The sequence below is a fragment of the Acartia tonsa genome, chromosome 8 (genome assembly GCF_053477335.1).
Source record: "Acartia tonsa isolate MP-2025a chromosome 8, ASM5347733v1, whole genome shotgun sequence".
Classification (NCBI taxonomy): domain Eukaryota; kingdom Metazoa; phylum Arthropoda; class Copepoda; order Calanoida; family Acartiidae; genus Acartia; species Acartia tonsa.
The window spans coordinates 16,038,321-16,051,587 of NC_137267.1; the positions used below are offsets into that span (position 1 = coordinate 16,038,321).

Below are 13,267 nucleotides of genomic sequence, written 5' to 3' on the forward strand. Positions count from 1 at the left end.
TCTATATTTATTGCAGTTTGTCCAACTACAAAATGCACAAAATTTTAGTGACAATACCTGTCAATCCAAGGAATAGGAAAATTATAAAACAAAAATAGTTATTTATCGCATCGTTTTATATACAGCTTTCCGCGGATATAAAAATTAAAAAATATATTGTTACGCCTAGTTTTGTTAGCCCCGAGGGGCCGAAGGCCCGGGCTAACAAACTGGTATTAATTTTATGAGTTATTTTCGTGGAAAATTGTCTGTATTACGATGCTATATATTATTTTCAGTATTGCCAAGAACCGGTTCTAATTTACCGGATATTTATCGGTTTCGAAGCCATAATAGAAACTAAATCATCAATTCTTAGATCAACAATTGCTATTCGATTTTAAAATCAATTTGTGTAAGTTTGACTTAATCAACATGTTTAACAATCTTTATATATTTGTTCTATTACAATTTCAACGTTTTATGAATTAATATTTTTTTATCATTCCCTTCTTATCTAATGCTACTATCTATCCTTCTTTTGCTATCTCGCTATCTATCTATCCTTCTTTTGCTATCTTGCTATCTATCTATCTTTCTTTTGCTATCTCGATATCTATATATCCTTCTTTTGCTATCTCGCTATCTATATATCCTTCTTTTGCTATCTCGCTATCTATATATCCTTCTTTTGCTATCTCGCTATCTATCTATCCTTCTTTTGCTATCTCGCTATCTATTTATCCTTCTTTAGCTATCTCGCTATCTATCTACACTTATCTCACTATCTATCTATCCTTCTCTTGCTATCTTGCTGTCTATCTATCCTTATCTCAGTATCTATCTATCTATTCCTTTATCTGCATTGTTGGCCTAAATTTGTGAAACCAGCGACCAATCTGCAAACCCCAGGGAGGGAGGGGACATTGTATTGTAAATTACACCTGTACCCAAAGTTTTAAAACCATGTTATCTTATTTGTTGGCTCAAAAACGTTGGGTACTTTTATTAAATATTAATTTGTTGGTTCCAAACGTGAAGTGCCCAAAATTTTCGAACGATAATTTTAACACAAAGCAAGGTTAATTATGTTTATAATAATTGAGGATATATATTATATATACAATTATCGTCCATTGTCTTATTCCTTAAGATCCTTGGTAAACCCTATATCCATCAGTCTTTAAATAAAACTTTTAAAGGTCTTTTTGATTAATTACCGCATTTTTTTGTGCATAGAATGGGTATCAATTAGAAACGGCTTAACCTTATAGACATTTAATATATCTAATACTTTAAAATAGACTAGCGGCTTCGCCCCTAGCCTCTAGGGGCTTTGCCCCAAGAGGGGATAAAAAAATTAAGGCGAAATTCGTTAAAGGACCAAGGAAATCTTCTACAAAACATAAAGGACCAAGGAAATCTTAAGCAAAAAAAAAAAAAAAAAAAATTAAAAAATGGGGGGGGGATTTTTTTGTTTTTGGAGGGTTGGGGGTGTCCCACCCCCCGAGAAAATAGCTTAAAACCACCACAGGACCAATAGGTATATACCCTGAAGAGTAGAATCCGATCGGTTCAGTGGTTACCGAGATCTTAAGGGACAGACAGACGGACAGACAGACATCGTTCTACTTTGTATTATAGATAATAAAAACTGTTAAAATACTGGTTATTATAGTAACCATTACATTTAGATGAAATTCCTTGGTGTTCATTAAATTCGGACTAAAAATTAACAGCTATAAAATATATCCAATTATATAAAGCAGCAAGTTTTTTTTTGTCTGTAGCGATGGATCTCGCTAACCGCTGAACCGACATGGTTCTCCTTTACAGTAAAGCTTCTTTCAGGTCCAGGGAAGAATTTTAACTATTTTGGGAAAGGATATATATATATAAACTAGCGAATAGGTAGAGAGGGGCTTTGAAAATAGCTTAAAACCACCCCAAGACTTAAATCTGTAACAAGAATGGCCTGAATCCATACCATGAAATTTTCGGACAAGATAAAACCCCTGAGCAAAGATTTATTTTAGGAAATTCAAGAACTTATAGCTGAACTATTTTTATGTTAAAAATCAAATTAGATAAAAATAGCTACCAAAAAGAAAATACTGCAATATAGCAATTTTTTAATCTATCTACCAATTTTATTGTTATGTATATTGTCTCAGTGAGGGAGTGGACATTGGACTGTAAATTATACTGGTACCCATTAAAATTTTATGTATACGTTCTCTTTTTCGTTTTTAAGTACATTTATTAAATCATGATTTTTTGGTTAAACTTCAGTTCTCAACCTTTGTCACCAATAATTTAAAACTACAGAAGGGATGATGTTTCTTTTTCATAATTGGAGATGTATACAAATTAATCATCCATTGTCTTATCCCCTAAGATCCCTGATATTGCCTATATTGTGGTTGGAAATTGTACGGTTTTATGTTTTGCAGATACACTTATAATTGTGCATAACACAGACAAACATACAGACCAATGACATGAATATATTTTCTCAAAAACAAATAATAAAATTGAGTAGAAATAGTATATAAGCCTTAAATATCAGTCTTTTGAAAGAAAAAAGTAACAGTATCTCTGTCTGTCCATTTGTACCAAAGGATCTCGCTAACCGCTAACCAATACGGTTCTCCTTTAAAATTTAGGTTCTCATAGGTCCTGGGCAGGTTGACAACTATATTTGGGGAAGGTACCATCAACCTCCCGAGTGAAATCATGAAAAATCATGTTCTACGAAACTATCGCCGCCTAGAGGCCTTTGAGATCTTTTAAGGAAAACATAGCCTTAAAAGACAACATTATACGTTTCGCTAGTACAGATATAAAGTATACAGATAATATTGTAATACATACAGAATATAATTAAAATTTAATTTGAGAATACCTTGCCCTTCCTCTTCCTACATAGAGACACAGACAGATGTAATCCTACTTTTGTAGGATTGTCATACACACCAGCAAATAAGGACTTCTTGTAATAGCAAATTCATTTCTTTTGGCTATTCCGGAGATCTATTGTCCATAAAAGCGAAGCTCTAAATCGTACCTATCTTCTACACGAAATACCATGCCAAATTTGAATCTAATAGGACAATTAAAAATGTCTAAACTAACGTAAAGCGCTAACAGTTACGAACGGATGGACAGACCAATCCTAATTCCTGCAACGATGAATAATTGAAATTGAAATGTATACTTTAGCATTATTGTATGAACCCTTTACTAGGTAGGCCACCATTCTGCAAGTGTGCTATCACTTCCGCACAAAAAACTGTTTTATGTTCAAAAATGTAAAAATTGTTAGAACACCTAAACTCTAAACAGCGAAAAATGAATGTAAGAATCTAAACTAATAACTGTCAAAATAACAATATCTATTACAAAAAAAGGATTATCTTTAAATATTTGTACATGAAAATCATAGACGTCCAAGGGGGGGGGGGGTAATGGGGCGATTACCCCCCCCCCCCCCAAACGAATACCCCCAAATTTTTTTTTCATTTTACCCCCCCCCCCCCCCATTTAAAATTTACCCCTACCCTGGGGGTGCCGTAGGCACCACCAACCTTTTAGGAGGGGGTATTTACCCCCCCAAACAATTTTAAGGGGGTAAATACCCCCCCCAAAATAGAAAATCTCTAACAAAAAAATGTTTGCGCGCTTCGCGCGCATTTTTAATACTAAATTTTTGATAAAATTTAAATTACCCCCCCCAAAAATTTTACCCCGGGGGTAAATTTTGGGGGGGTTAAACAAATTTTACCCCTGCCAACAGATTTCAGGGGGGGTAATTACCCCCCCCAAGCAAATTTTACCCCCGGGGTAAAAATTTTGATCCATTAAGATCCCTGTATTTAAGGGGCTGTGATGACACCCCCTCCCAGCATCCTGGCATATTCTCTGGGGACTACAAATACATAATACAAATATCTTATAAACCTACATTGTGGTTAAATGCATTTATCTATCCATCTATCCATTTAAAATTAAATATCTATTTATCTATCCATACAGTTTATTTGAATCTAAGGCCTTCCTATCTATCAATCCGTACATTTTACCAATTTTATTACCAATCTATTTATCTATCAATACATTTTAGATTTAATTTCTATCTTATGGCCTAACAATCTATCTATTTAAGAAAACTTCTGTAGATTGTTATTTTCTACCAATTTAAAATATATAGTAGTGTTTCTGTAATCCTAAATTTTTGTCAAATTCATTTATCTATCCATTTTAAATTGTATATCTATCGTATGGACTTTTGATCTATTTATTTAAGAAAACTATTATAGAATTTTATTTTATTTTAATTAAAAAAACAGTATATATGTATTAAGAATGAACCTAAATTTTTAGATTTTTTAGAGGTTCTATTAATGCTATATTTCTGATTCAGAAGATAGCTCAGTATTTGAATAAGAAAGAAATGATTAGATCATGATTATAGACACAAATTTACTTCTTAGGACTGGATTTAAAATAAAATATTTGTTACTGCTCCGCTACTTATAGACATTATCGTTTTATTCGAATTCCAATAAAATATTTTGTTTATTTTTCTTTTAATCTTTCCTCCCCCTGTCATGATACAAATATTGAATTCAAACAAACAAAAGAGATTAAATATGAGGCAGTGGCGTGCACAGAGCTTTGCCAAGAGGGCACAGCCGAAAACTCTAACTCCCCCTTTCTGATAAGCCCTAACCCAAATTCAAGGTGTGTGTAATCAAAGGAGTGTTATTTTAGTGTTCATTCTCTTCTTAATCAACATTTTCAAAAAGTTCCAAAAAAGCGTCCTTTAACTGGTAAATTGACAAGCGAAGCACGCAAATACGTTTACCCACCCCCCCCTCCATCCCCTTATATTTAAGTTGGGTTTGACTTTTTTCACCTTGGCACCCGAATGGCGTGTGGAAAAAATATGGGGATGTATCAACCCTTCATAGTTTTGTCCGGGGGTTGGATAAACCAGCTAAACCAAAAATTACAGTGCTTAAGAATTTCCTTACCATTAGTAAATGCTAAAAAGATCTATAATATTTTATTCTATTTTTATCAAGAGATATGACAATGGTCGAAAAAATTATGTACAAAATTAACTTTTCTGTAGAATATAATTATTGGTTGAAAAGATAGACATTCAATTAAAATTTTAAAAGTTTCCAAGGTTTTTAAGATAACGATAATGTTATACAATTTATAAAACTTTGGGGATTAGTGCATTTTACAGTCAAGTGTTTCCGCCTTCCCTGATAAATCTTGAGTTTGATCTTGTGACCGAGATTATTTTGCTTGTCATAATAATATAATGATGAAGAATGCACTTTTGCCCAGGGATATAAAGGGATAAGACAATGGGCGATAAATACATGGAAGTCCTCATTGATAATACACAAAATTACCACTTCCGTAGATTACTATTAGAGGTTGAAATGTTTGAATACTCAATTTATGAACCAACCAATCAAAATTCAATTAAAGTACCCAAAGTTGTTAATCCAACTAATAAGAAAACGTTTCTTTAAAACTTTGAGGACTAGGATAATAAAGATAATAAACAGCCCAATGGCTCATTCCTCCCTGACTTTTGCCCCACGCCGATATCATCTTTTTTAATATCCTGTCATTGTGATGCATTTTCCTCTCAATAGAGGGCGTATACAGTGAGGGAGTTTTTTGTGTCCTAAATATAAACTATAAAATTTCTAACTACAAAATGGGTAATTTTGTTATCGTAATTGAGGTTGTACATCAATTTATCGACCATTTTCGTAGCCCTAAAGATGCTTAAATTAACCCATTTGATGGTTTTAATGATTTATTCCTTCCAATATGACTTTGAATTAACCTTTATTTATGTTTTTTTAATGGTTAAAGCCCACCACCCAAAATGTATATTATGCCCTGGAATGGACGTATCCACTTTAGTTGGTGACCATAAGTATGATAAAACAACATACCACGCAAATAATTTTATTTATATGCCAATATGACTTTGAATTAACCCCCAAATTAAAAAAAACACTATACCCTTGGCACTTTCATCTTTGGTTGATATCAGGAAGGGATGGGACATTGTACTTTAATTTTTACTGGTCCCCAAAGTCTCAAACAATGAAATATCTCGTTGGGGGCTTTTTATTAAATTCTTATTGAATTAATACCTGAAAACCTGCAGTGTCCAAACTTTTCTACCAGTATTTTTAACCTAAAAAATGGATAATTTTGCTATCGTAATTTGGCCGATATTTTTCAATTTATCATCCATTATCTTATCCCCTAAGATCCCTGTATTGGTGACCATTAATATGATGAGAGTGGCCAAGGTTGCAAAATGTTCTTCTTTGATGCATTACTAAATTATTGGTGATCCATTCTTTCCACATATCCACTAAAAGTTTTTTTTTAAAAATAACACAACCCTAAAATAAAAAGTAGCAATGTCTGTTCGGTAAGCTCTTGCAAATTACTTAATCAATTGAATTCTCCGTTGTAGGAAAGCTTCACACTGGTCAGGGTGGTTTTAGACTATTTTGTTTATAAATTTATGTCCTGGGATGGTTTTAGACCCTCCCTAGAAGCTAGGTGTGCACTGTTGCAGGAAGACGAAGAAAGTCCATTAAAAAAATTAAGACGTCATAAAAATGAGGGATTTGGAGAGGAGGAGTGGGAAAGAAAACCTAGTTGACTTTGTGATTCCTTACTTTTGTATTACAATTAATAATTTCTATTTTTTATTAAATGTATTTAACAATGCTAAAGTTAAATAAATGTTATGTTATGTTATGTATGTAAAAAAGAGATGGATAATCCCTCAATTTTATGACGTCACATGCTGATGTTAGAGAGACTTTCTTCGTCTTCGGTTTGCAGACACTAGTAGCATACAAACAAGAAGGGTGATATGAATGTAAAGCAAAGATGAAAGGCAATTAGTCATGAAGTATTAATTTATAGTTCTGATTGTTTAATAATATGATACAATTAGTGGAAATGATGGAGCACTAAATATCATCTTCCTATATGGAATAGATACCATAATGATATTGAAATATTTCAGTAATTAAAAGGGGACGTTGCCGTTTCTACAACTGGCAGAAATACAGTGGATTTTTGTTGTCAAAATTGTTTGTATTATTGAAAATTCGGCAGTAAATTGCTACTCATTCTAGGTTTACTGACAAATATACATCTAACACTGACATTTATACATCTAAAATTAATAGTTATGTGTAAAGTCATCAAAAAATATACAATTCATTGATATATCTTTTCTTTTTTGCACCAAACTATAACATGCAAAATTAAATCTATAAGTAGCGCAGCAAAACAAATGTTAGATTCTTATCAGCGTGACAGAAGATATACGAATTAACATTGAACATACCCAAATAAAAAGTAGCTGTTTTACTTAGATAAAAATATATATATCTATCGCATCTTATTATAGACAGTTTTTCGTAGATATTAAACTGGTTTTGATTTTATGATTTTTATTTTGTTATTCGTGAAAAATTGTCTGTAATACCGTGCCATATATGATTTTTCAGTTTGTCTGAGAAGTGTTTCTAAACCAGAGGATATCAATAGGTTTCGAAGCCATATTGGAAAAAAATTATACTGGTAATATACAGCAAAATATTTAATAAGAAAAATATAAATTACATAAAACAATCCTTAATTATATTTTTCATGCTTCTAAATTACCTGCACTATAAGACAGATTCATTAAAAGTTATATTTGAAAATGGTGTAATTCTTGAAAATTGTGGAAAATTAGAATAAATGAGGTTTGCAATAACTTTGAACAGGCAAGCTAAAACTTTACAGGGGGGTAGGAGACAATGGTCTGTTTATCACACTAGCCCCAAAAGTTTTATATAACGTTTTCGTCACAAAAACCTTGGGGACTTTTATTAAATTTTGATTTGTTTATTCATTAAGTTGAGTGTTCAAACGTTTCAACCACTTACTTCAACCTACAAAAGGGGTAATTTTGTGTATCATCATTAATGATGTACATCAATTTATCGACTATTGTCTTATCCCTTTATATCCCTGGTTATCTTTCTTTATAAGGCTACCGGATTTTTTTTTATGTTGTTAGGGTAGTAAACTATCCTATCCTGGGATGTATGTAATTATAAATCTTCCCTAGAATGGGCAGCTTATCGATTCAGTGGTTAACGATCTCAACGGACCAAACCTTTCGTCAATTAAAGCCTCTAAAAAGTAGTTGCCAAATCATAAATTTTTTTAGCTTGTTATTTTATTATTAAACTTAAATGATCTATATTTTTGTTATTTACATTTTTCTTTATAAATTCACGGAATCAATATAATTTTATTAAACATTTCCTTGAATATTTAGGGGGAGAAAATACGGTTAATAGTTCAATGTCATATAAATCTAGGGATCTTAAAGGATAAGCCAATGAAGAAAAGATTTTTAAAAAAATTATGACAACGAATAAAAGAATGATTTAATAAACTTGCGTTATCTACAGGGATCTAAAGGGACAAGACAATGGCCGATAAATCAATGTACATACCTAATGATGATACACAAAATTACCCCTTCTGTAGATTACAATTATTGGTTGGAACGTCTGGACACTCAACTTAATGAACCAACTAATTAAATATAAATAAAAGCCTACAAAGTTGTTGAGTCAATAAATAAAAAACCTTTATTATAAATCTTTGGGGACGAGTATAATAAACAGCCCAATGTCCCCAACCTTCCCTGTTATCTGTATTATTAAAATATATATCTTTTTCAGGATGAGAACCTGTTCTGAGCCAGTACCAATGTCTGGTGGTTCCTTCTGCCATGGCCCGGACCAGGACTATCAGATGTGTACAGATGGCATGTGCCAAATGGATCCTGGAGGCCTTAACAACAGGATCATACCTGGATTTGAAAATTCTGGAGGAGGACAAGGTGTTCATAAAAATACTCATCTTATTCATTCTTCGCAAGGTACATTTTAATTAGAGCGAATCTATTTTCCCGCTTCGATTCGAAACGATAAAAAATCCGGTGCATTAGAACCGGTTCTCATACTGAAAAATTATGTCTGGCATTGTATTATAGCCAGTTTTCTACGAATATGAAAATGTTCAATCATAATATCTAAACTAGTTTTGTTAGCCCGTGATTTCAGCATCTTGAAGCTAACAAAACTGGTTCTAATCTTGTAATTGTACATATTTATATCCGCGCAAAGCTGTTTATAATACGATGAGATAAATAACTATTACACCCCAAGATTTACCCCAAACTTTCATAAGATAAAGCTACTAAAAATTAAACCCAACAATTTTTAATTAACATTTATTAAACACTTTTTTTTGGCAATTGTTCTCTAAAAAATTGGCCTGGAACCATATCAGAATAACCAAGGGAGGGTGGGGACAATTGAATAAAAATTACACAGCTGCTAACAAGTTCTTTTATTCGTTGATTTTAAATTTTAGGTGAATTTGATTAGATCTTAATTGGGTTGTATAAACTAGTAATGTCCAAACTCTTCCACCACTATATCCATATTTACCCTCTATTCTAAGTCTAACAATGTAATTCTGAATTTATTTTTCCTTTATTTCCTTTTTAAAAGAGAGAGAAAAAATCTAAAAATGCAGGAAATGATGCTCAAAGATAAAAAAAATCTGTCAAATATAAAAGTTTTAATACTGCACTTCTTCTTTTACTTTTTATTCTTTTTTACATCAAAATATTTCCTAGTGTAAAAACTTGTGACGGGACATTGACTTGTACTATGTAAACAAAAATGAATGAATGAATAGATTACCTCTCACTCTCTGTCTCTCTCTGTCTCTCTCTCTGTCTCTGTCTCTCTCTCTCTCTCTCTTTTTCTATTTCTCTCAACCATTTTACACCAGTTCTTTTAGTTATTTGTTCTTCAGAAACTATGTCTGTACCCGTGACTAATATTTAGTTTAGTTTCATGACTGGAATATTATTCAAATTCAAGCACCAATGCCAATAATAAAGTGTCAATAAGCCTTTCAACAATAGAGTCTCTGGGATGGAAGGATAACGGAGAATAAATTAATTAAATAGCCAGGGATCTTAAAGGATAAGACAATGGAAGATAATTTCATTTACACCCCCATGATTATAAACAAAATTACCTCTTCAGTAGATGAAAATTATTACTTCATGTTTGAACCAAATGTTCAATATATAATAAAAGTTTTTAAGTTGAAGAATGATAGAGAATATTTCTAAAACTTTGGGTACCACTAGGTATTTTACAGTAAAATGTTCTCTTCCTCCCTTTTAACACAATTGTCCCTACTTGCAGAATTATTATATTTGATAAAAAAAATTCTATATTCAATATTTAAATATAATAAATATAAATAACGCAGTTACCTTATCATCAAGGTATGTCTATCACTACGTTTTTCTGATATCGCATATCAAAAACGAACTATGTTTTAAAGAAAAAACAAAATCTTATGTCTCAGTCTTTTAAATCAGGCTAGGAAAAGATCTACATGAAAAGAAATCTATACGCGTTGCTAGAGCCTCCCTCGCAGGTCCAAGGAAAATGATTCTTAAAAAATAAAAATAAGGCCACATAACTATATTCCCTTCCATTTCCTTCCCTTCGTTTTATTTTGCTAACAAACAATGATGTGTCTACTAGATATTTAAAATATTAAGTATTCCAAACCCTAAACGTATCGTATTTCGAGAAAATTTAGAAGGGAATTTAGAGATATGAAAATATTGAAATTGGGGAATATTAATTAACTAGGGCAAGAATTCTATTTCAAAAATAGGATATTTATTCCCCTCTCCGTTCGTTCAAAAATACCTCCCTATTTCTATTTTTCTAAATATTCAAATTTCTTAATATTTATTTACGAAGTACTTCGTAAATAAATAGAAGATTTTGAAAAATAATAAATTTTTACGTTTTATATTTCTATTTCGAAATAAATCACGCAATCTTAAATGAAGTATGTTCGTTAAACAATTCCTAAATAAAATTTACTAAATATATTCGACTTTTAGGTTCTTTCTATGAAATTAATGAAATTAATTATCTGGAACTATAAGAAGCTTCACTGTAAAGTAAAAGCATATGAGATGAACAGGCAAAACAAGCTTACCACATTATATAATAGAATATAAATCATGCTGTGATGATGTTTGTCATTGTTAAAAAACAATATTTAACCTTCAGTTAGGGTATGGGGTATTTAATTTTTTAACGGACTTATTTTAAACATTTTTACATTTTTGTATTTTTCTTTCCAAACAGTGAAAATAAATCATGGATAGATAGATAGATAAAATTTGTTTTGTTTTGTGAGCCCCATAAGTAAGAAATGGGGAGGGTAAGAAGTGCGACGATAAGGTTTCAATGAACGGGAAGTAACCCACCAACTCTCGGAGGCATTCCTTACTCTGTAAACTTTCACTAACAATATAAGATGAAGGGGGATGAGGAGGAAAGGGGAGAGTACTGATTAAGCTAGATAAGCTTAGTTTAATAACAATGTATGTATGTATGTATGTGTTTGAGCGTGTAGGTATGTGTGTGTGTGTCTTTGTGTGTATAGATAATTTTATGAGCCTGGACTATATTCCATTTTGGCTTAATAATGTCACCTTCCCCGAAACAGGGTCATTCCAAATTAAAAACTAAGTTAACCTTCCTGTATATTAACACATTATATTTCTCTCTACTGTATATTCATATGAGTGTGTGTGTATGTAGGTTTGTAATGTTGGAGCCTTTTTATCTATCTATCCATCTTTTTTACAACTAATTTTGTTTTGATTTTTGGAATACTGATTCCTATAACAACAAAATACAATATTATAAGCGAAGCATCTATTTAATCAAGTCTTAAAAATAAAAGCATGTCCTTAAACAATATTCTGTATTGTCCTGTATCTAAGCAGTTTTTCAACAAATTTACTTATAATCTTCAACTTTTATATTAATTAATTTATATTGTGTTAATGTCCGTTTTTCCTACCATTGTAGAGCTTTGCTTTTATGGATGATGTCATCCTTGTTACAATCTTTTTTTTATGACTGTTTAGACATTGAAAGTTAAAAAATGAATAAAATTGGTGGATAATTAACACTTTAAACAAATAAAGAGATAAATGGATAGATAAATCTATAGACATAGTGTTCTATTTGTAAATGGATCAATATATATATATATATACAGATTTAAGCTATTTTCTGTGCCCTTTTATTCCCTTTGATGATAATGGGTTAATGCCCCCCCCCCAAAAAAAAAGGGGTTATTTATAAAAAATACTATTACAAACCTCCATAATCCCAAATATATCCCAATATAGACGAATGTTAGGAGTTATACATTATAGAATTGTAGAATAGCTTTGCTATTAAAAAGTTAAGTAGTATGTAGTTGAAATATTGAGAAGATAAATAATATCAATGGTCAGGTTTTAAGCTAGTTTCTCTATAAAATATAAGATATCCCTAGGAACATGGGACGAAGCTACTAGTAAGTTAGTAAGTTTCCCCTCCTTCCCCTAACAAATTTTAGTTACAAGAAACAAAATCCTTTTAAGTTTTGCTCACTAATTGTTTTCCCCTTTTTTAGTGGCACAGCTGCTCTATAACTAGGTTAGGTCAGTCTAAAAGTCAAAATATCTTGCAATCAATATTAAGAAAAATCAGGGTTCTTAAGAGATAAGACAATGGCCAATAAATTGATGTACATCCTCAACAATGATACACAAAATTACCTTCTATGAATATGTCACTCTCTAGATTAAATAACTTAAACTACAATACACAAATAATCTTGTTGTATGTATTTCTATCAATGATTTTGGATCTAGTCAACCTTGTTCTATTATTGCATGAAAGGATGGGGGAGGGGAGGGGAGGTCATGTTATAATTATCAAATTACAATATGACGTCTATTTGGGGGGGAGGGGGGGAATGACATGTATACACGGGTCATTTAATGTGATTTAGATGTACACTTGTACATTTAAATTATGCTTATTTTGATATTCCGACCATAAACACCAAAAATAGAAAGACAGAAGGACATTTCAAAATATAGAGTAGCTTCGAAAGTTTGGAAAGTCAACTCCTAAGTCTAACCCAGAAGAATGAAGGGATAATAAATAAAAGTAAAAGTTTTCCTCCCCCACAATCTACAATACAAAGTAGAATGATGTCTGTTCCAACCTTCTCCCAATCACACCTAACACATGTTTTTGTA

The 13,267-nt window shown here is 31.7% G+C and overlaps 1 protein-coding gene across 1 annotated transcript in view; it reads left to right on the top strand.

Annotated features, from left to right (window-relative positions):
- Positions 1-13,267, top strand: part of LOC145326496 (netrin receptor UNC5B-like) — a 97,662-nt gene that overhangs the window by 17,628 nt on the left and 66,767 nt on the right. The window contains exon 11 of the mRNA XM_080169867.1: positions 8,790-8,989. Coding sequence (XP_080025993.1) covers positions 8,790-8,989 — 200 coding nt within the window. The remainder of the gene's footprint in view (positions 1-8,789; positions 8,990-13,267) is intronic.